The sequence below is a fragment of the Parus major genome, chromosome 2 (genome assembly GCF_001522545.3).
Source record: "Parus major isolate Abel chromosome 2, Parus_major1.1, whole genome shotgun sequence".
Taxonomy (NCBI): domain Eukaryota; kingdom Metazoa; phylum Chordata; class Aves; order Passeriformes; family Paridae; genus Parus; species Parus major.
Window position 1 is genome coordinate 61,530,829 of NC_031769.1, and position 24,468 is coordinate 61,555,296.

General features: G+C 41.2%; 1 protein-coding gene across 1 annotated transcript in view; it reads left to right on the forward strand.

Moving 5' to 3' along the window:
• The window catches only part of JARID2 (jumonji and AT-rich interaction domain containing 2), a 210,260-nt gene that overhangs the window by 84,022 nt on the left and 101,770 nt on the right, over window positions 1–24,468 (forward strand). The window contains exon 3 of the mRNA XM_015617528.3: window positions 7,191–7,326. Within this exon, the coding sequence (XP_015473014.1) occupies window positions 7,191–7,326 (136 nt within the window). The remainder of the gene's footprint in view (window positions 1–7,190; window positions 7,327–24,468) is intronic.

Sequence of the window (24,468 nt, forward strand, 5' to 3'; positions counted from 1 at the left end):
TACCTTTTCAAAAATCATTCAGTATACCTTTTAGGAAATGTTCCCTTCATTTGAAGAGAGCACCATAAGAATCTATTTATCAAGTCAGAGCTTTGGCTCAGGCATAAATTGTCTACAAATGATGATCAAACAGAAAATTGTACCTTGTCAGGCTGTGACCTTCCTGAATCATTGCAGGCCCTGCCCCTATAATAGATGTCCTGCCACCCCTTTATATTTCCCTTTCACTTCTCTAAAGTAGATAATTCCTTTTCGAAAAAGCATAAGGGTCATCAGAACACAGTAAGATATTTGGGGCTCCAAGTAGATACATTCCAGCAAGGTTGTTTTCATTCCCTGAATACCGTCTGTGATTCTCCCCCTTATCATGGTTGTCATGTTTCAGTGCTGTGATGTGCTTGCATCCCTCCGAGTTGCTGTGCAAAGGGACAACCTCATTTTTTTCCTCTGCCCCAGCAATAGTCACCATTTGGTCATGTGGTTAGGAATAAGGAAGCTGATCTGGATGAAGACAGTAATTTTTCTTGTCTCGGGATGAGATTTTTCATTCTTCTGATCTAACTGCTCTAATAGGCATGTAAGGGTTAATGCTGGCATTGGGTTTGGAGCAGGTGCATCCGATGTGGGGCCAGGTGAATTAAGCTGGTTATCAAAACCACTCCCTCAGTCTGAATAATTACCTTACACCTCCATACCTCTTTATACCAGTACACTATCACCATGTCAGGACCCAAAGCTCAGATGCTTTTGATGCAAAATGGTTGTTTAGATTCCCAATCTGGCTTAAGGAAGTCATAGCTGTGGAGTCAGTGCTATCAGTGAGATTGTTCAAGTTGAAGTTGTAATGCAAGTTGAAAAATTAAGAAACTTTAGACCTGTCTTTACTCTGTATTTGTTTGGGCTTTGGTTTTTTTGTGTGTTTTTTGTTTGGTTGTTTTTTTTTGTTTATACGGGTTTTTTGTTTTTAGTGTTTATCTTGGTGGACCACTATGGGAAACAGTTGACAGCTTGTAAGCTTTCACTAGTTTCATACTGAGTAATAGTTTTCTAGAGGTGCAGAAACATCATTAAGGCCTCTAAAGTTTACGTAGAAGAAGCAATTAACACATGAACCAACTGTTCTTAAATATTTCATTATTAGGCTTAAGATAAATTTAGGAACGATTTTTTTATGCCTCACTTCTGGGAATGACTTGTATTTGGAGATTTTGACTGTAACTCTTCTACCATAATGTATTTTTGCAAGAACAGGTTGAAGCTCACTGGGCTTAAAAGTGCCTGAGGCCTTTAGTGACCCAAAAACCAGGATGTTTCCCATGCTGCTCTTCAGAATTCATCTGAAAGGAGAAAATGCAGTCCCTGGTGCAGCAGAAGGCAGTGAAAGAGTGCAGACCAATAGGGAGAGTGCAGGGGATGAAAGCTGTAGGAGAAGTGCCTAAGCAAGAAGAGAGATTTTTGTTTTCTTACACTCTTTCTTTGCTGTGATAGCATTGGTTCTTCAAGTCAGGAGCTGTAATGTAACGAGTTCTTTGGGGAAGTTTTCTGGAAGTACGAGGGGAAAAAGTAGCTATAATTACCAGATAGACTTAAATGCTAAAACAGAGCCATTAATAAAGGAAATTTCCCCTTTCTTCATGTTAGTTAGCACATTTTTAAAACATGACCTATTTTCCTAAACTAGACAGAACAGATTACATTTTCCAGAAGGCATGAGTCACTCCACTATAAAGTCTCCAAGCTGTATCAATCTTCATCAACTTAAGCCATTCATGAGGTTTTATTTTTTTCTCACTGAATATAAGCAGTTTGTTTTAAATGAGAAACTGCTACATCCTCTCTGGATAGTTAGACTTGATTAAAAGGTTAAATATTAAATAAGTGTGAACTTTATTCTGAGAGGAAGGGAGTGGAGTGACCTTGATAGTAAGCGAAAGACTACAAGGATATTACTGTGGATATATATAACTAGTTTGCACCATGCTCTGCTTGGCTGTAAGAAGTCCAAGAAGCATGATAACTGCCAGAAGGAGCAAAAAATATTTATTTATGGAGCTTCAGTTGAATATATTACAGTCTGGTTTCAAATTGTTACCCTGGAACTTCAAACTTTTGCTAGGAGTTTGTGCTGAGAAGAGTTTCTGCTGTCTGGCCATGGAACAGCCCACTAGGTCCTGCAGGTTACTCACAGAGGGTGCTTACAGCAAAGGGCCAGCACTGGGGTTTCCCTCTGCAATGTGCATTTGGGGTGGCGAGGAGGCAGATGGAACTTTGTGATACCATGAAGACCTCTGCTAACGCAGCAGGGGAAGTATGTGTGTGCAAACAGCAGTAAAACTTAGCACTTACTCACGAAGTTCACTTCGTGCCATATACATACCAAAAAATTAGGCTTTGTAAATGACTAAGGTAATTGCTAGTAAGTGCTAATCACACTTAGCAGCAGTAACTTACCCAAGACTGCACAGAAGGTGAATCTGGGTTTTCCACCAATTCCTCTTTGGTCTGACTTTTAGAGAACAGGTATAACTGTTTTCCATTGATAATATACAGCCAAAAGGCAAAAATCTGTTGCAAGTCTCGAATCTAGTAAACAAACATTTCCATCTCGGTCCTTTAGCTGAAAAAGTAATTTGTATGATATATGAAAATGTGTTGTCTGTTTTTCATGCAAAAGATGTATTTTTTTTTATGTCGCTATAAACACAGTCAAAACCACCCTTTGAAATAGCTCTCCTTCAAAAATATCCTTGAGGAAAGGGTAGAAACTTGTGGTTTATTTTTCCCATTGCTTCAAAATGACCTTCTTACATCTGCAGGAAAGACTCTCTGGGGGCTGTTGAGCCATGAAAGCATATTCATTTAGGGCATTGGGTGCCACAGTGATTTTAATAGAGTGTTGGATGCAGTGCTGGAAAAAGAAAAAAGAGGGAGTTTGTGTTTTGTTGTTTTGCTTTTTGCAACCTGGCATGAAGAATGAGGTCAGGAGATGCGTGCTTGGGAAAGACCCAAAGAGAGAGCTGGAAACATGCCAGCCACACTGAGTCATAACACACATGCTTATAAGTATCTTTGTACCTTACAAAGTCCTGACTTTTCAAATAAAACCATCACTGCTGTAAAAGTATTTACATAAAAATTAAAGCAAATAACATGGAGTGCTGCATGCATTCTCCCTTGTTCCAGCTTTGTTTTATCCTGTGAACTATGACTCCTGTTTGCTTAAGGCAAGGCTGGGCCAGGCTGAAGAATGCTGTATCTGCAATGAATGAAGGGAGAAGCTTGAGTCATGCTGCCGCTGCTGCCCAAAGAGCTCAGCAGCTCTCATGATTTCAGGCTGACATTTCACCTGCCCAGGAGGTGGTGTTAAGTCTGCCCCCTCTCTTTTGCTTTTTAAAAATTAGGATTTGAGTATAATTTTGGAAATAGGAAGGCTGTATGCAGGCCATATGTGCACACCAGACAGCTGGACTGCAGGGAACAAGCACCTAAGCTGTAGGTGAATGGAGAAAGGTACAAGTGGTGCACATTTTGATTTCTTTGTTATATTCTTGTATGTATATTCTCTCTTATATGCACATTATATATCAATGTATATTGTATGTGTCATTATTGTTATTTATCAATTGAACATGCATTATGGGTACTGAAGTTCAGACATAAATGTACGATGTATGGCTCCCTGAAATGGGATAACCAAGAAGGAGGCGTGATATTTTTCAATTTAAAGGAAATTATGCGGTTGTATTTCTTAATTCTGCCTCATAGTTTCCTTGGTTGTTTGCGTCTGTTAGTTTTATTCTGAGTTTATAAGATAATCTTCTTGTCATATTGGGAGGCAGAAATAATCTCGGCTAACCTGCGCAGTGGAGATTGTGGGCTTGTGGTGATGAACTTACAGTTTAAGATGTTATTTAGCCCTTTTTTGGGTCTGAGTCAATAATGGACAATCCATTAGTTCCCCATAAGTCGTTTCAATGGCTAATTACTTGCACAGTTGCAGAAATTGTTCTTTAATTCTGTCTTACATTTTTCTGAATCAAGTTCCAGCTGTTGGATGTTATTATACCCCTCTCTGCCAGCCTTGAGAGCCATCTATTAACAAATCTCTACTCCCTGTGGAAATATTTAAAAGCAGCAATTGAGTCAGTCCCTTTGAGCTTGGCTTGGGGGTGGGGGTGACGGGGTGGTGTTGAGAAGTTACATAGATTAAATTCCTCAAGGCTTTCACTTGACCATATTTCTAAGCGGTTGTGTGTGTGTTTTGCTGAAGTGAGATAACTCTTGCAGTTGGTGGTGTGAGTGCAGTGCAGGCACACGAGCACACAACAGCTCTCCCTCCACTGGGGTGGCGAGGCAGAGGCGATCTGACCCATGTAATTATGGTTAAATGTGTCGGGAGCGGGAGCTGCGGCTCAGCTGGGCTCTGAGTCAGCTGCTCTCCAGCATGAGACTGCTTTTGTGCCATAGGCTCCAGGGAAGATGAGCTTGGAGATTGTGAAACCTTTTTATCGCTCCTGCAGTGTGGAGTCATGTGAATACAGGTGTTGGCTGCGGCTTAGCCCCTTACTTTGCTGACCTTGGATAGCACACAGTGTAGGAGATCTTGAAGACTTTTTTTCAAGCTGGGTGCTGTGTGCAGGGGAAGCCCACAGCACAACAGTGCAGGCAGGACAGCAGCTGCAGCCTGGACACAGCTGGGCTGGTGGAGGCTCTGGTGTGAAGAGACTCTCCATGTGCATTTCTGGAGGCAGACTGCCGTTTCACAGGGCAGATGAAGCTAATACTCCTGGAGTTTTACAGCTCCAGGTATTGAGTGTGGTGTGAAGTTGCTTCAGGGGGTGCTGAGGTCTTTATTCCCACCTTCTGGGACCCTAATGGCACTAATGCCCAGGCAGCCCCCAGGCTGGTGGGACCATGTCCTGCACGTTGCTGGGGCCTCCAGCTGGCACCAGGGAGACACCTTAGCCGCTGGAAAATTTGCCGTCAGGTGGATGCACGACATGCTTTTGCATCCAGCATATTTCCTGGGGAGATGGAGATTACTCCGCGGTCTTCACACGATGGTGGCCTAGATCAGAGGCCACTGGTGTGCGGTGGGAAGTGCCTTCCCTTCCCCAGGAGGGACTGTGGGAACCTCCTGCCCTTCCCCAAGAGGGACTGTAGCCAGCTGGTGCCACGGCACAGGTCCTGTGGTCAGCATATGCTGATTTATAGATCAGTCCTATCAGCAGGTTTTACCCTGTCACTACTGAAGCAGCGAAAGCTGCTATGTTCTCATTGCAGTGAGACATTGTGAGAGAGTGGATTAATTTTTTTAAAATTTTTAATTTTCCTGGGTTTTTGCCGGGGTAAAAGGGCCAGTGAGATCAGGAACCGATGGGTGTTTTTGTGCAGCTTTCAGTGAAGGGAGTGAGTGATGCCCACAGGCCTGTGTCCCTAACATGGGCTGGGTGCTTTTATATCTGTTCCTAGCTGAGCCTGACTCCCTTAAGGATTTAAGTAGTTCCCGTGTAAACAGAAATGCATGATGTCCCATTGGGCCCTTCTTGGTGGGAATATAAATGAGGGCATCCTTGGGCAAGCTTTGTTAAAATTGGGCTGCAGCCCTCGTGTTTAGTGTTGCTTCTGGTTAGGACTGAAGCTGTGTTGGCAGCAAAATGGTAAGCCAGAGCTGTTTGTGTAAACCTTTGTTGACAAAATAACTGGATGTACTAGTCCTTCTAAAGTGCTTGCTGAGGGGGTTTTTTGGTCTTTTTTTGGTGGCCGTGGGTGTTGGGTTACAAAGTTTGCTTTCTTGGCCCAGAGCTGACTGTATTCTAAAACTCTCTGGGCATAGCTCAGGCATCTTCAAAGTGTAGTAGCTTGTCCCTCGTGTGAAATGCACATCCTGCTGCCAGACTGCGGGCTGCTTTCACTGCACTCATGGTGTTGGGTTTTTTTTGTTGGGATTTTTTTTCCTTTGTTTTGTTTTTTAACCCCTGCCAAATAAATAATTTGTCCTAGAATTTTCTGGGGGGAGGGTGAAGGATGGAAAAGTTTTTGATCACAATTCAGCAGCTCGATGCCAATGTGTCACTAGAGGAGCAAAGAAAAGGCTATCACTGGTCACCCTAAACGATGCTTATTTTTTTAGAAGCTGGCAGTGTCTTGTCTTTTCTTTGGCACGTGGATGGTCTAAGCTCTCCTGCCTCCTGGTGGGGATCTCTGATGGGGCTTGTGGAGTTTCCAGTGTTAGTGACAGTACACTGTGGTACACTCAGCACTTAAGGTCTGCGTAGAAATGTTAATCTTTTGCTTTGGCAATGATGTAGCCCCTGAGGAATTGAAGGGCAAGAATGTTCAAATAGTGATTTCCAAAGACCCCAAGACAGTTATGGGGCTTATGAAAATATGATGACTTGCCTATGTCACTTATGTCTTTATATCAATTTGCTTACTTAATTTATTTGAATGCTAAAGGCTTGAGGGAAATACTTTTCCAGGGAGTTAATCTTTAACTTAACTAAAGCAAGTGGTAAATTCGATGTAGACTAGTATTCCTTTTGACAAAGCAGCGTTTGTCTCCTAAAAATAAAGGAGAAAACATATGCCCCATGAGCCAAATTCTACTTGGCTTTATGCTGAAATAAATTCAGAATAACTTCACCACTATCAATACACAACTTCATTTTAACACTGCAGTTAATGCAAATCACTAAACTGGAAAAAAATATAACCTGGGCGAAGAGGCACAAATGAAGGCCAAAACAGCAACAAGAGAAGTTGGTTCACCAAACTTGCCTCTTCAATTTCTGGAACATTCATTTTAGTGTTTTGTTGGGGTTTTTATTCCCCACCTCTTAATTACCTGGGAGAACACTTCCTGGCTGTGATAAATTTCTCCGTGAGGGATTCATTATAAGGATTTTAACAATTAAGTTTTACCTCCTGCCTAACACCTGGTACATACCTACTGCTGTTTGCAGAATAAAGGATTAGAGGCACTAATGCTGATTTGATGATAATACTTATTTTTGTTCTCTGTTAGAACTGATCAGGTTGCATTTTCTTGCATAGTATTTTTCTTCAGTTTTGGTGCTTTTTTTTTTTTTTCCTGAATTAAAAATAATTTATGTAGCCCTAGGCTTTCAGGGTTTGTTTGGTTTTTGTTCATGCAACTAATGTCTCTTTTCTGTTTCCACCTCCTTTAGGATGACAGTGATGGGATTCCCTGGTCAGAGGAGAGGGTGGTGCGGAAGGTCCTTTATTTATCACTGAAGGAGTTCAAGAATGCACAGAAGCGGCAGCACAGCGATGGCATTAGTGGGAGCCTCAAGGCAGTGAACGGTGAGACACCTCTGGGGTACTGCTGGATGGACTCAGTCTTTTTTCCATGCTGTAGCAGGGAGGGAGACCAGTGTACCAGTCTGGCATACACTGTGCCCTTTTGATCTGAACAGAGGAACTTGTTTCTGGAGTGCTTGAGATGCCTGGGCTGAAGAATCTATATGTTTTGGTTTCTGGTTAACTGATTTAGATGGGGATCAGGGCGGACGGCAGGTGGGAGGACGGGGACAGGCTGCCAATCCAGGGAAAAGGAGCTCTTGTAGTCTGTCTGCATCCTGATGTGCTTAGTACGTCAGCAGAAAAGGTAACTCTTTAGAGGTGGTTGGCTGCAGTTACCTTGGGGAAGTACTCCTGGACAGAATTTACATACTGTCATTTAGATGCAAGAAACTGGCTTACTAGCATCTGTGTCTGGAGTGATCCAAGTCCACAGGCAAAGTAGCATAGGATCTCCATACAGAGTTAAAGGGCTGAGAGGACACAAGCGCTGTGACATTGGACTCCCATAGTTTAGTAGTTCACAGGGCAGTTGTTTAAAGGTATTAAAAGGAGATGCAGACAAGCTTGGATGACAGGAGCTTGAAAGGAATTGAATTTTATTTCTTTAATGCTCCAGTCAGTTATTATCTGTTGATTCCCCATTTCCTTAAAGCTTGCTTAAAAAAGCTGGTGTCCTGAGAGGTGAATATAAACTGTGTCTCTTTCAGATTCACTTAGACCCTTACTTGAAAAGGCTTTGTCATGCTGGCTTGAGCCTTGAAAGTGATGACTAGCAGGATTCAGATTTCTGGGCAGGCTTACAGTTTTCACTCACAAGAGCTTATTTGTTTCTTTATGGAGGTTTATGGCAGTTCCCTTTAGTCATGTGCATAACTATACATGTGCTAATGCATTGGAGCAGCAGCTGGGTGCTTGCTTGGTAGGTTATTCATATTTATATGTAGCTTGTCTTGTTGACATGGTGAGTCAGATTCCACTGAGTGTTATTGCCGACAAGGCAAAAAACTAGGGGAATGGCTGGATATAACTACAGGCAGCATGATAAAGTCAGTGTATTGAGTAAGAAATTGCAAACTCCTTAATGTGATTAAAGAAGACCTTAGACTTCTGAGTTCAGTAATAATATCAAGTACTGATCTGATGGGAAGGGGCATCTAGCTTTAAGAGCAAGGCATTTATAAGCTTGGAGGTGTACACAAAACAGCATTGGCTTTTTTCCCTGCAACACCTCTGCATCATTGATCTTCTGTCAAACACAATTTCTCTTTGAAAGTTTCTTATTCCATTGTGGGGGTTTTGTTTAGTCAAAGGAAAAAAGTCCAAAGGCATGAAGCACAGTAATTGTGTGTTAGGAGGCTTTGATGATGTGCCAGGTTACAGGATGACTGAGGTTTTCATGGTGTCTAGTTTCTCCAAAAGACAGCTTAGATAAAAAGTGAGTTGGCTGGGAATGCTATGTCAATGCAGGTACCAGACATGGAGTATGCCATTGGCTTCACCTGGCAGCAGCAGAGCTCACATCTTCAGAGCTTTTTTCATTCACAAAAATAGATTACCAGTCATTTGAGGGTTGGGTTTTTTTATTTGAGCCAGAATGATATTCCATGTTGCTCTTTCTGTTTGCTAAATTATTTTTTAAAAGTCCTGTCTTGGCCTTGCTCTGTTTCAACGTCTCTGTCCAAAAGCTTTTTTTTTTTTTTTGGTTTTTTTTTTTTTTTTTGTTTTGTGCCATTGATATTTGGAGGAATGTTTCATTATGCAGAGAAAAATAAGCAAAAGGAAGGAGGATTGATATTGTGCAGTGACATCAAGAAGATCAACTTGAATATTACATTAAAAAAAAAAAAAAAAGTAGCCATGTATTTTCAAATCCATGGGTCTCTATGGACTAAGAAAAAAACAGGTCATCCTGAGAAATTACTGAGCTATTTTGAATTCAAGGAAATGTGTAGTATTTTAAGGATGAGTCTCAGATCCCAGATTTCATACTGTTGGGAAGAAAATGTTTTCTTGTATGTGCCGTTTGTACAACTTTCAGGCCACTTCCTTTGTTTTTTACATGTTGCTCCAAAGGGTAGCATGGGGTTAAATATCGTTTTATGTGAGTGACCTATTTTTTTATTCCTTTATTTATATAACTGTTGAAAATCGAACAGGTCACCTTTCAGCACCTGGCAAATACAACAGTTTTCAAAACTGGAAAGGAAGGGTGTAAGGGGGATTCAGGCTCTCTGAACTCCCAGTTCTGTGCAGGAGTATAGATTGGTACTGGATATTTCTAGTAGCTGAGGGGACTGCAAACAGCTGAGTAGCAGGATTTCATCTTAGTGCCACCATCTGTGTGGCAGAGACACTTTCTGTGGTCCAGTTTTATAACTGCCATTCCTTAAATTTATGTGTTCCTAGACTTGCAATCTGTAAATTGTTTTAGTAAAAAGTATTTCTTTGTAGCAATAGAGGAAGGCAAAAAGGTACACCAGCTCCTTGTAACTTGTGTCTTTAAGAAGTTTTTTTGCATTTGGAGCAGATGAAGTTTGATAAACATGCTACAAAAGTTCCTTTGCAGTTAGTGAAACTGCAGCTAAACTTGTATGAAAATGATTGTCAATTGTATTTCATCCGGTGATTTCAGTAGTATCATTAATGATTTGGTAGCTGGAATAATGGTGCCTCTTTGATAGTTTGAAAAGAAAATTAATTTTAAATGTGGAAGATGAACCCATTAACAGAAGTCTTTTCTTTATTATAGTTTCTGCAAGCTCTGATGTGCTGGTGGTGGTGCAGAGAAAATTAACTTCTGTGCCTCTCTGAATAATAATAATAAAAGAATAAAATAAATAAAAATTGAAATTACTTTTGAATTTTTATGTATGATAATACCTTAGCTCTCTTCTCTGTCTCACTATTAGATCTACTTGTTATCCTGAAAATAACCCTGCTATTTTCAGTTTGTGTCTGAAATCCTATTATTTAAGTGCTTCCAATTAAAGAGAAAGGCAAGTGGGTATATTCTGATTGTCATATCAGTGGTTATATTGCATGTGTGTTTATGTTTACTCTGGATATTTGCAGAGTATAGAACAACACCCTACAGTATGCCTTTGTTTCCTGCATGTTCCTCTTCAGTCCTTGGGAATATAAAATTTGAAGGAGGTGCTTGTGCTGGTTGTCAAGAAACTCTTTGCAGCCCTAAAAGGTATACTGGAACTCTGATTATGGAAACAAGGTCTTGCGCTGGAAAAACCCAGTGGGACCTCTTTAGTGATTTTGATTACTGCTGCCTGTCATTTGCATTAGGATTTTAAGAACAGGGATTGGTGTTTGGGATAGTGATACCAATTTTCAGAGATCCTTATCTAAAACGAGAACTAAGTCCTTTGGGAAATTGTCTTCTTCTTGTGCAGCTTAAAATGTGAGATAGGGCTATAAAAAAGGCAATGAAAGATGTAATAATGGCTTGCATTCTGTTGATGAGAGTAAATCCAGTACCCTCAAAAGGCTATATCATAAAGCAAACTTCTATGACCTACGATTTTAAGTTCTGTTTTTCAAAATTCGCAGTAAATAAATTTGTGCTGCAGAAGTGTGTTTCTTGAATGGAAAAAGTGACAAAGTTTTCTTATTTGTTTAAGATGGTTAGTTAATGTACAGAGATGACAAACCAGACGTTAGAATTATTCAAGCATATAGTTTGTTTTCACCAGCTATACTTTGTCCTAGAAAGGTGTCATGGCAGTTTCCAAACACGTTGTCTAGCTTAATCTCACAGCAAGAATAATCTGTTTGGGAAATCAAACGTATGTGAGGGAATGCTTTGGTTCGAGGCAGAAATTGAAGTCTCGTTCATTAGGTAAATAAAGAGGTGAGTAAAAAAAAAATAAAAAAAGTAATTTTGCTTTTCTGAGAGATTTCATTTTACATTTAAGGTTGTTAAAGGAACTTAGGTATTTTATGTATGTTCTTTAAATGGAGTGGGAGCCATGTCAGCATGTGGATGGAGGTGATGGTTGGACCATAAGGTCTCTGGTGCCCCTTTCTCCCATCTCAGAATCATTTTGGTTGGAGAAGGCTTCCAGCCTTCGTTTGATCACTACCTTGTTAACAAGACTTCAGCAGTAAGTACTACATCCAGTTGTGTCCTGAAAACCTGCAGGTATGGGGACTGCACCACTTTGTACTGGTCTGCTTCTGCCCTCAGCCATCCCCACACAAAAGTTCATGTGACTTTTGTTGGAGAGCTGTTTTTTCCACAATTGATACGTCTCCACACTGAGAGGCTGGAGGCTCTGAGACAGTTCTTGGTGGGACTGTGATGCCAGACCCCGTGGCAGCACCAGCCTCTGATTCCTGGATCTGCACGTTCCTTGGCTTCTGCACTGGTTGTTTGTGCCAGCTGAGGCAGGCAGCAGTGCATTTTGAAAATAGCACTTTTTGTCATTGATGCATGTATTTTCAATTATTTTCTGCTCACTGCATGAGGATTTCTGTCCATGCTCCCCAGTGAGCCATGTTGAAAGGAAGGTGCCCAGTGATAGGGTGGCATGGGACTGTCTTCATCTGACTTCAGCTTCTTGGTGAAACCTGTTTTCCCTTGCCGTGTAGATGGTACTCCAGGCATGGCATGAAAATCACAACAGATGTGGTAGAAATGCCTAAACATTGCTAAGCCGGGTGCTTCAGCTCAGTGCTGTGTATTATCTGCCAAAAGCTAACTAAGAGGGGATGGCAGCAGCTGCCAGTTGGGAACCACGTCTTCCCTTAGACCATGTCTCTTCCCTTCTGACTCCTGCAGATGAAAACATGGCAGCCCTTGGGGAAGTGCTGTTGTTTCAGCTGTGCCTCTGTGTGCCCAGAATGGTGTGGGTCTCCTTCCCTGGCTGGGTCGCTACTCAGCCTCCAATTTTGAACAAGAAAGCAGCCCTCTTCATTCACTCTGATGGTTCAGATACACTGATAACTTCATCTCTCCTATTTCTGAAGGCTGCAATTAAGTACTGCAAGAAGGTTTTATGCTAACGTTTGTCTAGGGAGCTTTTCACTCCATCAGTGATGTGAGATTGCATTTGTTGACAGTGGGTAATGTCTGTATGTCTCCTAAGCTTTAGTAGAAGATTGTAACTGTGCCAAGGACCCTTGTCTGTAAGTGGATTTTAACAATGCATTTACAGAAACAGAAATACCTCTTTCAACTTTGCAGCATTTTCCCTTTACATTCAGAGTAAACAGCCTTTTTGGCTAGTTTTAAACTGTGATTAAATATAGATGTTTTCAAGTAAAAGGTTCAGAAAATAAGGATTTGAGCAAATTTATCATGGCACTCAACATCACTTTCACTTTGGTGCTTGCTGTCAAGTGAATTTAAAGATTAGCAAATAAATAACAGGATGTTTGAATTTGGCTTCATTGAAAATTTCCAAATCTCTTTTCTTTGTTTTCTAGAATAGAATTAATTTTCAGCCTGCCAGGGACTTGCTTGTTCATTGGCTGACACAGGTTGTTCTTTGCCTTTTCCATCATCACCATTTATAAAAAATATTATAAAAAATTATGCCCTCAGTGATGTCAACTGAATTTGATTATGTCCATCCAAATTGTGCTCCTGTCTTAATAAAATTTCAGTGTTTGGCAAGACTGATCGAAAATCTTCTTTCACAGGACACCCATATTCCTTTTCATCTCATATGCAACAGGGATGGATATTTCTTTAACCTGTGAAGCAGAGAATTTGTATAATTAATTTTCTTAAAACTTATTTCATGACCACCTACAAAGAGCTTCTACTGCTCTTGAGTACATTTCTAGGCAAACAAATTCTAAAAATAACCTTGCCTCCTTGCATATGTCTAATCATAGGTAATAGAAAATGAAAATGGCAATGAAGAGTCTGCAGAGACATGTGCATTATCTGTAGCAGACTGAGTTATTGCAGGCCTAAAATAAATAAGGTGAGGAAAGGTGGGAAAGAGTTCAGCGGTAGCTGATGGGTGTGGCCCTGCTCCTTCCACCTTGTTCCTTTTGCTGGCTCTGCCATTTGTCTGCCCGTGCAGTTCAGCCAGTCCAGAGTACTGACGTGGCAGAAAACTAGCCCAGGAAAAGAAAAATATTTTAAAAAAGATTTTTTTTTTTTCTAGTTTAATGAACTGCGCACCTTCATTAAGAGGTCAAGTGAGCATCATGTGGTCATTTGGTGGAAATGGGGGACCCCAGAGTCCCTTGACTGAAAGTTGGAGGCAGAGGATGTCAGACTCCTCATCCCTTTTGATAGTAGCAAGCTGCTTGACTTGGCACAATCATCTTGTCTAACCACAGCCTTAGGACTGGCGCAGTCATCTCATCTAACCACAATCTCAGATGCTAGAAGGGACAACAGTTGCCAGGAATGAGCAAAAAAAAATAAAAATACAGCTTTTTTGTTCATTCAAAAGTACTTCACAAGTATAGGTTTTAGGTTTGTGTTTCTCTCAAAAACAAACAAAACAAAAATCAACCCATTTCCAGCTGGTCTAGGGAAGTGATTGTCCCGTTTTACTCTGTACTGCTGCAGCCTCAGCTCGAGTCCTGTGTGTAGCTTTGGATACCACAATACAAGAAATATATAAATACACAAAGATATTAGAGTCCAAAGGAAAGCTACAAAGATGGTGAAGGGCCTTGAAGGGAAGCAGTATGAGGAGCAGCTGAGGTCACTTGGTCTGTTCAGCCTGGAAAAGAGGAGACTGAGGGGAGACCTCATTGCAGTCTGCAACTTCCTCATGAGGGAAAGAGCAGCAGCAGGCACTGATCTCTTCCCTATGGTGCTCAGTGTCAGGATTCAAGGGAATGACCTGAAGATGCGTAAGGGAAGGTTTAGGCTGAATATTTGAAAAAGGTTTTTGACCCAGAGGGTGGTTGGGCACTGAAACAGGGTAACCCAGGGAAGTCATCACAGCACCAAGCCTGAGAGATTTTAAGAAATGTTTGGACAGTGCTCCTAGGAATGGTGTGACTTAGGGATGGTGCTATGCAGGGCTGAGAGTTAGACTTGATGATCCTTGTGGGTCCCTTTTAACTCAGGATATTGTATGACTCTGTAAACCACCTTCAGCACCTTAAAACCACAAACAAATGTACCAAGAAATCTCCACCCAAAACAAAAAAAACCCAAACTCATCACTTACATAGTGGTGAAATTTGTTGTGTTGACCCTTCATGATACAAAACTTGGCTTTGACACCAACAGAGAAAACAATTTTGTTTTCTTTCACTCAGGGTAATTCTGCATAGCTGCTGCCTTGGGTTTGTTTTCTGTATTTGCAGTCAGGAGAGCACCTTTGAGTGTGGACAGGCAAACCGTTTCATTCTCCCTGTATCAACTGAAAAATCTCCAACCTAAGTTTGCACCATGGCATCTTTTTGGCTGGTATTTGCATCCAAAAGAGTTGTAAAAAGTTGTAGTGGTTTTACATCACAGGATTGCCAGCTCTGTCAAAAATTGTACCTTTTGTCAGTTCTACTTTGCTTATTTTTAGAAATGAGAGTGACATATCACTAAATCAGTCATTAAAATAGCATACTCCATTTTATTAAGAAAATAGGAATGTAATGGGAAATAAAATGAGTATTACACATTTAAGTGCAGAGAGAAATTTCACTCAAACACACAGCCTGTGTAACGCAGTTTACAATAGTCAGTCCTAAGGAACTGTATTTTCTGATTTCTGCTTGGCTTTGAATAAGGCCATTGCTAAATTATTTTTACACTATAGCTTTGAGCTTTTAGTGCAAGACTAAATTTGTGGAGTGCTTTCAGAGTATTAGAGAGAATATGTTTTCATCCTTCAAGGGCCTTTCTTGTGTCCTAGAACCTCCACAGCAGTTTTTATTTGATGTGGGGGTGTTTTAGAAATTGCTTGCTGTTTGAAAGAGTTTCAGAACTATTTGCTCCAGCAAGACATTTCTTAGGCCATTAGGCTGTGTTTAATTGGAGCAGGTGTCATGTGTGCTGTAAGTCTTATTGTGTCAACGCTGGCAGTAAAGTGGTTTTAGAAGAAAAAGCAGAGATTCTGTAACTACTGATGGGCACAGTAGCCAATTCAGCAAGTTGCCTGACACAGCTGCCAATGTACCATACTCTTCACCTCAAATGCCCTATGTTACCTGTGTTCAGAGGCCTTGACTTGATAAGAATATGGGATGCCAATCAAAATGGGTTTGGGGATCCTTGTAGTGATGTGGAGTAAACTGAAAGCAGTGGTAGATTGGTGTCACATTATTTTAAGTGTCATTGATCCACATCTGAATGTAGAATTTCTGATGTGAAAAGCAAGAAAATCAATCACCTTTATAGAGTAATGAAACTCTTCAGGAATTAGTCACATTCATTTCATGGCTCATAACAGCCTGGGAGATTGGTCTGTGCTCAGAGTGCATGCCTCCACGTTTCGGTTTGGTTTCATTTGGATATTTTTGATTTAAAATCTGCAAGAAACCATTCTGAAATAACTGCTCTTTTTAAGTAACTGATGATGATGAGAGGTTCATCACATAGCAGATACATTCCAGAGCTTGTGGGTGAATGTCTTCCAAAAAATAAATATAGCCTAGTACGTATACTGTTAAGTCATAGCAGATTGCTTTCCATAGTAATAAATGTGTCTGCATTTTTAAATTTCTGTGTGTGTGTGTGTCTGACTAGCTCAGATTTATTTCAAGCAGTTAAGGTGATGCTGTATTCAGAATTAGTTGAATACATGTTTTCAATAACCTGCCTTTGATGCTCTTTGTTTCCCAATTTAAATGAATTTAATACTGAGGGTGTTTTTGGTCGCACCAAAGGTAAAGATACAGAAGCCTTGGACTTAAGGCAACAAGAAATAACAGTGATAACAAGCTTAACTTGTGTTTTTTCTGATACATCTGAAGGAATTTCCATCTCTGAGACAGCTGAATTTCCACCCTTATCCATCCTGTTTTCTCCCCTTACAAGACTGTTAGTGAGCATTGCAGTCACAGTCAGGACTGTGTGATGTTTCAGATCTGTCCACTAAGAGGCTAACTCATTCCAGATAAGCCCTGAACAGACAACATTCATTTTTTACTTTGCTCAGAATTTCCTGTGCTTTGTTCTGCATCTGTTTGTGAAAGACTGCGTTATCTTTGAAAGCCTTCATCTTGTTTTCTTTATTCAAGCTATACACTAAAATGGAAAAAAAGGAAGAGCTGGAAAGAGCCCAGCTGCAGCAATCTCTGCCAAAGATCCCACAGAGGGATGAAGCTGGCAAACTCCTGAAACCTCATCAGCTGACTGTTTCTCTCTGGTGCAGTTTGGGAAGCCAGGAGATAAGCTACTTTTCCTGCTAAAGGTTGGCAGCCTCAGCCAGCTATTCCGAGTAATGCCTAAAGACCGCACCAGCATTCAATTGCATTTTTTCTCCTCGTTTCATCCCTCACTCGGCTTCAGTAGTGGTTGACCTTAAAAACATTCTAGTTCAGCTTCTTCTTAGTCTTCATGTGCATGTGTGTGAACAGACATGTTAGAGCTAAATGGCATCTTGACATGCTCTCTTCCAGCCAGGTTGTCTCAAAAGCAGGTTCTCCCTAAAATATCTCCCTCAGACAGTGGTGGTTGTCTCTGCTGCTGGTAAAGGTGCAAGTGGTCCGTGGCCTACTGTTTTTAAAGATGTTCTGCAAGCACCCCAGTGTTTTTAAGTTCTGCCTCCTGTGGTATGTGAATGGATTGAAAGAAGCTTAAAAGTGATGAAAATGGCACAAAAGCAGTACAGTTTTTGACTTTTTTCAGAGCGTGGGAAATTTCTTTCTGTTTAGGGTGGAAATGCTGTCACAATGTTAGCAAGAGGGTGCTATGATTGAAGTGTGTACTTTTGTATCTATTTTCTCGTTGAGAAAAGGCACCTGGGTTGTACTGCCACATGCGCATGCAGGTGTATCAGATGGAGAGGGCTGAAGAGGAATTTCATCCCCTTTTGTTTTTTCCTGACCCCTGCTCCTTGCTGGCATGTTGTGAGATCTTGTTTCAGAGCCTCAGGCTTGCTCTCAGCCTGTGGCTCCATATGCCAGAAGGAAGCAATAAGATTGCATGGAGCTACAAACCTGAGGCTTGGCACAGGAGTGGGCTGGTGCTGGGGAGAGGCATATTCCTGTTACAGTCTGCATGCAGGACTCAATTCCTCTTCCCTCCTCTTGGTTCCTGTGGTCCATCTGTCTAGAAACATGCTATTTCTCTTCCAAGGAGAAGACACCTACTTTTCTCTTTAATGTGACAATCTATTTGAGGGGGCAGTAAGCAAATAACTATGTTTTGCCAAGGTAATAAAATTCGGTGCTGTGTAGAGTAGTTGTTCTGCCTCTTTGCATCTTGGGAGGTCAGTAGCAATTACCTTCAGGTGGAAGTCATGAATAAGGGATAGAAGTTACAGGAATGTGGCTTGAATTCCAAATCTTCTTGAAACAAGGGACTTTGCTGCTCTTCTCCCCCTCCCCAAAATCAATTGAAGATGGCCTTTTGTGCAACAATGAGGTCTGTGGTTAGGGACTAGTTGTCAAGTTTTATTTAGATGGAAACCTGTCCCAGAAGCTTTACCTCATCTCATTGTCCTGCAGGGATGAACTTCAAATGACAGTTTACATTTGCCTGGAACTGACCTTCTCTAATTGAAATGAACAAGGCTGTCTTATCTAAGTAGATAAACACAGCCCATTTGCAATTGTAGATTTAAATGCACTCTTTCATAGATTACCTTGGAACAGTATGGCGCTGTCCTTGAATATTTAAAGTCTCATTAACAAGAGACCAAAATTGAAGAGTAAATGTTCTTTGTGAAAAAGAGGTTTTTGAGCTGCAAGCTGATGCTGATCTCTGCTAGGCTGGAGGAAGACTGGTACAAAGTCCCCTTTATGCCAGCGTGGAAGGCGCTCCAATAAAACTGGCATGCAAAGTCATGAGGGTTGATTAACATCCACAGCATTACACGGGGTTATATACAAGTACTCTGCTCATAAAGTAGAATAAATGGACCAATAGTTAAGGCACTGCTTAGCACAGAAAACCACCTTTCTTTCTGTTGTGGATCTAGGCTTCTGCCATTAATAGCCTGGAAAGCAGACTTTTAAGAAATAGTTGACTGATCAGAAAAATGAGTTTAAAACACTTCATGCAAACTTGAATATTGGGGTTTATGGGGAAAGCTTTGCAGACTTTCAGTTTCTCTGGCATAGCTGGATATCAAGATGGTGCTGAATTGCCATCTGGCTGGAACAAAATGATAACTGTTCAATAATTTTCTATTTAAAGCCTCTCAATTTTGGACTCAGTGGGGATAGTCTTGTGAAAACTAGATTTGCTGGGAAACTTAGAAAGGGATAGACTCTTGTGAGAAAGAGTCTGCTCTTCACTCTGCGCTTTCAAGAGACAAAGGGCTCAGAAATTTTACCGAGGTTTTAAGAAAATACCTTTCAGGGTTTTTTCCCTGGCTGATGTCCCTCCTGACCTTTGACTAGGTAGGTCTTCAGGCAGCAGGAATGAGAACAGACTGAAGGAGATGGTGTTCTCTATGCTGTTTCCCGTTACTCAGGTTGAAAGCAATGGAAAAGTACTGATTTGATGTCCCTCTGTCACGAGAATTCTTCAGTTCCTGAGGACAGTAGGAGGGATCTCACTGAGCTTTTGGTTGGTGTGTCTGCTTGCTCTAAAGTTGTATTCTATTATACAGCTCAAAGGAGAAAGTTCTCAGCCCCAAAGTTTGGGAGCAGGTGGTAGTGGCGATTTCAGCAGGATTTGGGGGAATTCTTGCAGTATGCAGAGGAGTAAGGTGCCCTCTATAGGGGGCAGATTTTGTCCTCATGTGGCCTTTTAAGAGCAGAAGATAATTTGAAGGGTAGCACTACTTAAATAGGTCTCTCTCTAAAACCAGGTGAGGACATACCAAATGAAAATATGACTTCAGCAGAATTAATTTGCTAAGGTGTAAGAAACTCCTGTTTACAAAGTGTGCACGTTTCTCTCTGCCCCACCCCAAAGCTTGCAGCTCAACTGACTGGAAAAACTGAGGAAAAACTGGTGTATGGTCCTCCTGATTGACACCTCAACACAGAGGCTCATCTGAGAACTTAAAGAAATAGATTGTCTCAGAAACTACAGTGAAGAACAAAGGGAAAGCTGCTGGAACCTCATGGAGTGCTAGAGTTTCCCACAGTATACATTTTGCTTCTCAAAATTCACTAAAGTAGGATTGATATTTAAGTCTACACAAGTTGCAGTTTTGCTGTACTTACTAACCAGCTATGTGCAGCACACGTTGCTGAACACATTTGTGCCGTCTCTAAAAACAGAGCATCTCAAACCTGCGTAGGTCCCTGAAACACTGATGCATGGCTTTCTTCAGAATTGCAGAGAAACTGTTTCTGGTCCAAATCTGCTGCCAGTGCCTGTCGTGAGAGATTTTCCTATTTATACCCCTTGCTCTTTGTGAAATATAGGTCAGGATTTTTAGTTTTTGATTGGTTATAGGACAAATAATTTTCCGTTACTTCCATGTTAATACTGGACAACTAGGAGTACTCCCTCTCTGTTTATCTGAGCTCTTCATCTTTTGTTGACAACCTTTTTCCTCCCTTTTAATTGGAAGGAGGAAAAGGTGTTTTGCTGTTTCTCAATGTACTTTTCCTCTACAGCTGCTTGTGTTTTATTCTATCTTCGTCCTCTTATTTTCTGGGCTCCCTTTGAAGTGTGAGGGTCTGTTCCTGTGCCACACAGTGCCGTGCAGTGCCGGCTGCTCCAGGCTGCTTGCTGCAGGCTCAGTGTTACAGACACGGAGATTTCTTTTCTTTCTTTCCCCCACCCCAACTCCTGGGCCATCCAGTCTAATGTGAGAACAGATTGGCCTTAGTATTTGGAGAAAAGATCTATAATAAGCACTGGGGACATGCTGGTAAAAAGCATCAGCATGGTATACCAGCTCTGTTGGAGAACTGACTGTACATTAATTCTCTAACTTATAATTAGCTATATTAAATTCCAATTTTCTGAAAGGAACCATTATCAAATAACACTCTGTTTGAAATCTCAAAGAAACATAAGGAATGAAAGCTTAGTCCTCTTATGCTTTCATCTTTCAGAAGCAATCCCTATCTCAACATCTTGACCTACATTTTCTTTTTACCCTCTCCAAGAAACATTGTGTGGATTTAATGTCTCAGAAGGGAGGTGAGGTTTTTTTTAATGCGTGTGTATGTGTTGACATATAAAGTTTGGGGAAAACAGTGAGGCCTTCATGTCCCCAATGATTTTTTTTTTTTTAAAGACTTGAAAGTGTTTTCCATAGTATCTCTGAGGCAGATTTTAGGTTTAGAAAGCAATTAAATGTAAAAAGTGCAACCTATTCTTTTATGGTCCACTTATATAAATCTTGCTTTTGCCAAAGCCTTTTCTGATTTTATGTGCAGTAGAATAAAAAAATTGGGCTTTCATTCCTTCTTGCATCCTACTCTCCAATTGTATTTAGTCATAAATTTTCTTTTTATGATTAAATGGGATATTTTGTTATGTTTGTTTGTTTTGTGGAGGGATGGTATGTTTAAAATGCTGTGTTTGTTCCCATTGGTTCTTGCCCTTACTGTGTAGCTTTTTGGTGTTACTAATAAATAGTTCTACACGGGAGTTAGGCTTTAACCTGGGTGGCCTGAACCCAGCAAAGCAAAGCATGTCAGTGCTGCTTTCCCGTTAGATTGGTCCATCTTTCCCTGTTCAAAAGGTATTTCCGATATTCACAGTGTGCTTGATGACATCTTCTCTTCTCCATCCCACCACATGGGGTTATATCCTGTCTTCTCCAACTGCAGGATGAATGTTGCTATAGCCTTGCCCCATGTGGGAACAGACAGAATTCTTCTGCCTTTTGTTCAGTGAGGTTTGTTTTTTTTTTTTTTTGTGGGGGTGGGGAGAGGGGGGCTGGTGTCTGTGTGTGTCTGTGCCTGTTTTCACTCTGAACACATAAAGTGCTAAATGCTTGCTAAACATTAACGCTATTTAATAGTCCTTGCAGCTTGAGAAACATTGTAGGGTGGGAATGTTCTATCTCCAGGAAGACTTTGTTTGAACTGTTTCAGTTTAATATGTTTCTCCAGGTTTTTATTCAGAGGGTACTGTGAATGTAAGGAGGGATTCCATTTGTATTTTTTTTTTTCTCCTCTAGTGTTGTCACATCATATTGAAACAGAGTTAGGCAGTGTTTTGACTATCAATAATGAACTTTTGGCCCTAGATAAGGTTGGTTTTATTTTTTTTTTTTTTTGGTAGTGATACAGTGGTGAACTTCAGCATACTCACAGCCTCTTGGGTATATTTTGAAAGCTCATTTACCTCTTTAGCATATATTTCTATGCTGTTCCATTGCATGTACCTCCCACTCCCTCACTCCCATTTCTCTGATGCTGTACTTAAAACAAGAAATATGCTAATGAAGGCTAGCCTTCAATTACACCAGTGCATGAAAGGAACATTCTGTGTAATGAGTTCTTGGTTGGGGAGGAGGAAACAGCATTCTTAAAAAATTGAAAGATAGTACTTTATCTCCTTTGCTTATTTTGAAAGATAAAGTCATTAAATGCACATCAGTGTATTGTACATTCTTAACTGTATAAGTGTGGGTTGATGCTTGTTCCAAGGTTTCTATTAAGTCAGGAAGCAGCTAATGCTATTTCACTTCCTCTTCTGATGTCCTGAAACATGAGCAAAAAAAGCTGTTTAATAGCAGCAGAATGTTTTGTGGTGGTGGAATTTAACTCCTCTGGGAGCTGGTGTGTCGGGAAGTCTCCTTAACATTTCAGAAGCCTTCTCTCCAGCATCAGGTTTTCAAGTGGCTGCCCCCCTACCCCAGCTCTCATCTCTTCCCCCTGTGGTTTGCCTGTAGAGCTCACAAAAGGGAGGTGAAAGTAAGGTTAAGCTGCTGGTCTCAAGAGCTGGAAATAGAGATGGAAATTGCTTGGCTTGTGAGGAGCGTTTCCTTAAAGGCTGTTATATAGCACTGACGTTTCCTGTGCCGATGCTTCAGAGATATGTGTTAATGCTGGCAAGAATCAGTTGTCCCTGCAGTTAAAACAGGAATGGTCTCCACATACAGTCTGTCAGGTGGCCGAAGCTGGCGTTATCCAATGCCTTTAATGTTGTGTCACGCTTGCTTTGGCCTGTACTTCATTCCTGCAGTGAGATCCTCGGAGCTCAGCTGATGGCAGGATCCTCCTGCTTTATCCTCTCACCTGCTCTCCAGTCGCTGTAGTGCTGGATCTGGTCTGGGAGGGATGGCATTTCTCCTGTTTTCCAGTTACAGATTTATTTCCTGGCGTGTACTTGGCCATTGCACGTTCCCAGCAGGTAGGCGGCTGCGGTGCATCACAGAGACATCCGCCAACCTCCGCCGCTGCTGTCAGCATCATGGGAATGGGCTGGAATCCCTACCTTAGGCAAGGGCTTAGTGCTCAAATAGAGGTGAAATGTCATCGCCCGTGGCAGAGCAATTTGTTCGTTTGTGTTGGGCTTCCATATTGTACTTGTGCTTTCAGTTTGCTGCAGTTGGTCTCAGTGTTTTACTGTGACGAGCCTCCTCTCCCCGGCCAATAACTCTGCAAATAGATTACAGGGGACTGAGTGTAGCAGCAGAGCAGTTCTTCATCCCAAGCATGGAGTGTAGTCTTCTGACCTTTAATTTTAAAAAGTGAGGAAATTATACTACTCACTTGTCTGCCCCTAAAAGGGGAAAAAAAAAAAAAAAAAATTCCTTCCCCCGAGAAGGGAAAAACACAGATATGCAACAGATTTAACAGTAAGATAGGTGGATTTTTTCTTTTTATTTGTATTTTTTTAAGCATTCTGGTTTTGCAAATACGGTTGAAATAGGTTTACTTACTGTATGGTAAAGAAAAATAAAATCTTCCTATGACCACATTGCTGTTTTATGTGTTAGAACCATGTCAAGTGTTTTAAAGAATATATATTTTATAATCAATTTAGCAAGCTAGATGAGAAACCGGTGACAAGGAGGAAGGCATCCTAAATGATCAAAAACTGAGCTTTGGGAACTTTCCAGGTGGTTGCATTTTCATGGTGCTTTACTATATCTTGTAGATACTTTCTGTGAAGGAAAGTAAATAAATGCTGAGTAGATGTTGCCAAGAGGAATAGTTCTGCCCCGGGAAAAGCAGCTCTGGTTTTCCCCTGAAGAGAGTTCCATTTTCCTATTAGCAGCAAGGCTCCAAATATCATGGATGACATTTAGGGTTATGGACAAAAGACTTTGAAACCAGCGTCTTTAAAAAAAAGTGTTTGAGAATTGTTCAGGCAGCTTCCTCCCCTCCCTCTTTCTGGGATGTCATAGGACCTTATGCTGGTGTGGTTGTCAAGCCTATGTTAAGGCTCTGAAGAGGCATGTGAGCACTCAGGCTGGCAGGGAATTTGAGATCTGGCTGCAGGCAGTGCCGGTGCATCCCTGCTGAAACATCCCTAGCGTTGCAGGAGGCAGCCTGCCTCCCAGCCTGCAGTCCAACTAGATTGCCCTGGCCTCCTGCACCAGGGAAGGGCTGTTTGGCATGTTGCTGAGGAGGCTAGGGTGTTATGTTAGAAGTGTTTGTGACTTTTTTTTTTTTTTTTTGTCTTTTTTTTTGTCAGTGGATATTTAATTGCTGTAAATTCAGCGATCATAATTCAAGTGCTTAGTAGAATGAGATGACATGCCAGAGGGGAAAAAAAAAAATCTTTGTCAGCAAAAGAGGTTGACAGCTTGACTCCTGGAGCTGACTGATGGATGATCTCAGAGTTACGGAGGGCACATTCCCTAAAAAGTTATTGAAAATGCGGAGCAAAAGTAATTAAAGTGGTTTAATTAAAATATCTGTCATATGTAACTTGAGTTCATGTAGAACACCTAGTATTTAGCTCGATTAATTTTTCCCAGGATAGGATGAAGACTTTCTCCTCTCCTTTTCTTTGGCTGAAAGTTCAGAGTACCTCCAGTGAAGGGAGGGCTGAATCCATACTCGTATTTGCTGGCTGCAAGTGCCAATCACTGTTGCTGTATCGACAGGCTGTGCATTCTTGCAGCAAACAGGATCCTCGCTGCTCGTGTCACATTGGAGGAATTTTTTTTTTTCTGT